Source organism: Populus euphratica, unplaced genomic scaffold (genome assembly GCF_000495115.2).
Source record: "Populus euphratica unplaced genomic scaffold, PopEup_1.0 scaffold597.1, whole genome shotgun sequence".
NCBI lineage: Eukaryota > Viridiplantae > Streptophyta > Magnoliopsida > Malpighiales > Salicaceae > Populus > Populus euphratica.
Window position 1 is genome coordinate 2,219 of NW_011500481.1, and position 4,492 is coordinate 6,710.

At 27.2% G+C, this 4,492-nt stretch overlaps 1 protein-coding gene across 1 annotated transcript; it reads right to left on the minus strand.

Annotated features, from left to right (window-relative positions):
- Positions 1-3,391: 3,391 nt before the first annotated feature.
- Positions 3,392-4,109, minus strand: LOC105114946 (uncharacterized protein At5g01610-like). The gene has a single exon (XM_011011683.1). The coding sequence runs from the start codon at positions 3,963-3,965 to the stop codon at positions 3,474-3,476; it is 492 nt and encodes a 163-aa protein (XP_011009985.1). The 5' UTR covers positions 3,966-4,109; the 3' UTR covers positions 3,392-3,473.
- Between the last annotated feature and the right edge of the window lie 383 nt (positions 4,110-4,492).

Here is a 4,492-nt window from a genome sequence, read left to right on the forward strand (position 1 = left end):
TCTTTTTATTTATTATTATTATTATTATTATTATTATTATTATTATTACTACTACTACTACTACTACCACCACCATTACTACTACTATTATTATTGTTGCTGTTGTTATTGATGTTGTATTATTATCATCTATAATTTATACAATTAATCTTCTTGTGGTTTGACCCCGGTCTTGCCGTGTTATTTATTACTTCGACACTCCTACACTTGGAAGAAGACATTAATCTTTGGTCGTGTCATGTATATACACTTAAATCAACACATGTAATTAGGTTGTGAGGTTTTTTACCTATTTTTTTTTGTAATTGTCAATTTGATAAAGGGTAATAACATCATTTCACATCAATTTATATTATTTTATTAAAAAAGTTGTTGGAACACGTGGGAGGCCCTCGCACTTATTTGATTCTTCATCATGTCCTCTTCATTTTTTGGTAGTGTATGTTAGCTTACAACGATTGATTTATCATCAATGAGTCTTTTTTTATCCTTTATTTGTCTCTCTTATCCCAAAAAATGAACTCTAGTCCTTATTTTTATTAGCATTTCAAATTTAGTCCTTTTGGTTTTGATTTTGTTTCATTTTTCTTTTTGTTTAATTTTTTTTGTCAATTTAATCCTTTAATCCTAATTTGTTATATATTATTTTTTTTAATTTGGTTCCTTTTTCTTTTGAATTTTCTTCCTTGGATCTTCAATCAAGTTTTAATATTTTACCACCACACCACTACCAATAATAATAATAATAATAATAATAATAATAATAATAAGATGATTAGCTCAACTGGTCATGCCATGAGTTTGCTTCCTAGAGGTCTTCAATTCGAGTTCCACAAATTTCAAGTCTATTGAAGACTTATGTGGTCGTTAACTTCAAGCCTCATGGGATCAGTTAAGGTACACGCAAGCTGGCTTAGACACCCACGTTAATAATAATAATAATAATAATAATAATAATAATAATAAGATGATGATGATGATGATATTAACCTCATAAAAAGTTAAAAACATCCAATATAATTAAAAAATAATCGATATTGAAAAAAAAAGACTAAATAAGACAAAACAAAAAACAACATAAAAGGGGTATTAATTAAAAAAATGAGCTTAAAAATTAAAACAAAAAGACATAAAATGATATTAATTGAAAAAAAAGGGTTGAGAAAGGGAAAGTCTAGGCCCACACATTTAGACCTATTTTTTTTCTTTTTTAAAAAGGCGGACAACACATCCATGTTGTGGCAGACGACATGTTGTTATTACCACTGTAATGGCTAGAAAATCAAGCCTACAAGGTTGTTTACCTAAAAAACTTGTTTTTCATTGCATTTCAACCACCAAACACCTTACAAATATCATTAGAACACCAAAAAAAATTAACCTATTAACCCATTAAACCCTAAAATGATCTAAACCATTAAATCAAATAGAAAAAAAAATATTGCATCCCTAACCTACATTTGGTTTTCTAGGCTATTTCAAGACTTAAAATAACAAGAACTAAATTGAAGATTTTGATAAAAAAAAATCATTACTCCAATCCAATGATTTGTGAGATATTAAACAATGATTTTATGCATAGTGAAAATGCCACAAACTTTAGTTTTTGTTAGTAGTAATAGCAATTCAACATTAGACTTATTGAGGACTAACTTTTTTTTTTCTTTTCATGTATGATATTTTCAATCTAATAATTTAGGTTTGAGTTTGAAAAGTTGATGTTTTTCATGTATGATAATAATAGTGATAATTCATCATTTAACGTTAGACTTATTGGGGATTGAGTTTCATTATTTTTCTATATATGGTATTTTTTCATAACCAAGGTTATGAGTTTGAAAAGTTGATATGGCCGATGACCTTTTTTCTTATTATTTTATTTTTAATTTTATCACTCAATATTAATTTTAAAATAAAAATAAAAAAAGCTTTGTGATTTTTTTTTAAAAATAAATTATTGGGTTAACCCAATTTGATAACCAAAATCATGAGTTTTGTAAGTTAATACAAGATGATTCACCCTTTATCACTCAACTTGCATATCTATCACGCTATCTTAAATTAACTCTACCCTGAATTTTTGTCTATTTTTGCATCAAATTACATTATTTTAGATGTTTTTTCTCCATTTATCATGGTATTTTTTTTATATATTTTGTGCTTTTGTTATAGTTTTCATTTTGTTTATTATCTAATTAAACTAAAACCAACTTATTATGTTTAGTTAGGGCTATAACTCAAGTAATTTGTTTCTCTTATTTATTTAAAACGCACTTACGGTGCTTAGACATTATTTTTTGTACAAGAAAAAATATAGCGTTGTAGTAGAATACATACCTATATTTAATGCAGTCTATAGTGATAAATGATAGGATCTGCATTTTAACAAAATGTTTCCTACTAGTTTATGTTATGCAAGAAGTTTTTCAAAAGTATTTTTTTAATTTAAAATTTATTAAAATAATATTTTGTAGATTTTGATTTTATTTTTTACATTAGTACATCAAAATCATAGAAAAACATCTAGAAAACAATTAATATTTTTTCAAACGAAAAATAATTTGAAAAACACTTTAAAAAACATATATTATAAGAGACTGCAACTTCTTTTTTTTTTTTTTTCCAGGTCACTTTAAAAAACATATATTATAAGAGACTGCAACTTCTTTTTTTTTTTTTTCCAAGCATAAAGGAAAAATAGTTTAGTTAACATGTATTTGTTTTTGTACTCAAAAAATACTTTTGAATTTTATTTTTTATTTTAAATTAATTTTTTATAATTTTAAATTATTTTGATGTACTGATAACAAAAATGTATTTTAAAAACTAAAAAATATATTATTATAATATATTTTTAATAAAAAATATTTTAAAAAATAACTGCTATTACAATTTTAAACACTATCATAACTAAAAGATTTATGATTTTGACATTAAAACCCATATTTAATTGTGTTTTAAATTTTAATTTAAAAAAATACAAAATAAACTTTTTATTTATAGAAACATATGTTTCATTTATTTTACATATAGAAATACATCTTATAATAAGTTTAATTAAATATATAATTTTTGAAAATATAATTAAAAATATTTTTAAAAAACCTGTTTTTTTCACCGCAAAGATTTTCTACAATGTCAATCACACGAAATAACATTGCATACAAAAAGAATTTCAAAAAGTAAAAGGAAAATAGAAGATCACACAATTGAGAGTTATTTATAGCTTGTTTATTTTTGTATTCTAGAAATGTCTTTAAAAGAGATTAATTAATTTTTATTTTTTATTTAAAATTACTTTTTTAAATATACTTCATTGATAATGTAAAAATAAAATTATTTAAAAAAAAAACGCAAATGAAAGATAAAGCATTCAGTAATTTATTTTTGGTAAGAGTGCTATCTGGGGAAGTCAGGTCATTGCTTATTACAGACAGCACATCCATGTGCAACACGCTTCTCGATGCCATTTATCAGTAAGTGGCATCTAAGCAGGAAGAAGAATAAGTGATTTTCCTCAAGTTGACATCTTTACAATCAAAGCCACATCCACAAGCCGGGCATTCATCAAAATTTCTCACAGGAAAATCAGCAGAAGCAATCCCCACAGAAAATTCGAGCTCATCTACATCACGGATCACTTCAGCAATACTTAGCCACAAAATGAGCACCTTAACTTGGATCCCACTTAATTTTGAGAGCTTGTCTTTGGCTATGACGCCCTCAATCGTAGACTTGTACTTGAGCTCATATGAATCGATTTTGAAAGAGCAAGAGCTATTAAGATGGACTGTGAACTTACCTGTGGATTTGTCCACTTCGTAGCTCGTTACTCCTCTGGGAAGAAGGCCGATTGGAAAGTCGTGTTCTTGGAGAACTTCGTATACTGTCGGAGCGTCGTCTGCATTGACGACTGCAGAAGTTGAGAGGGCTAGAAAAAAGAAAGCTGCCCAAAGAACGGCCATTGAAGAGATGGATCTTGAATGGAAAGGCAAACCCAATGGAAATGGCCTTTAGCTCTTCAAAATGAGTCAAGGGGAAGAGAATACGAGCTTGCACTCGTGGCAATAAAACATGTTGGGGCGACGCCCGTGATCTACTTTTAAAGGCCGTCCTTGAACAAAGGAAGCGGTTTTTTTTTAAAAAAAAATGGTGATAATTGTTTTTAAAATATTTTTAATTAAAAATATATTAAAATAATTTTACAAAAATAAAAAATAAAAAAATATATTTTTTAATAAATTCCTATCTAAACTAAACTGCAATCCAAAATAGAGGCAAAGGATGGTGGATAGGTTTGCACAGAAAGAATCAATTTTGAGCTATGCATTTTAATGCAACCTTGCAAGTACTACGTGTTTGTTTCATGAACCAATAAAATATGCATTCAACAGAAAATGAAGGAGAAGAGTAGAAATCGCACAGAGTATTTTATGCTGGTTCCCCAAGAATTCATAGATAGTCCAGTCCTCACAGATGGCCCTGGATTTTC

Coding starts and splice junctions, on each gene's coding strand:
- LOC105114946 (XM_011011683.1), bottom strand. CDS start 3,965: ATGGCCGTTCTTTGGGCAGCTTTCTTTTTTCTAGCCCTCTCAACTTCT.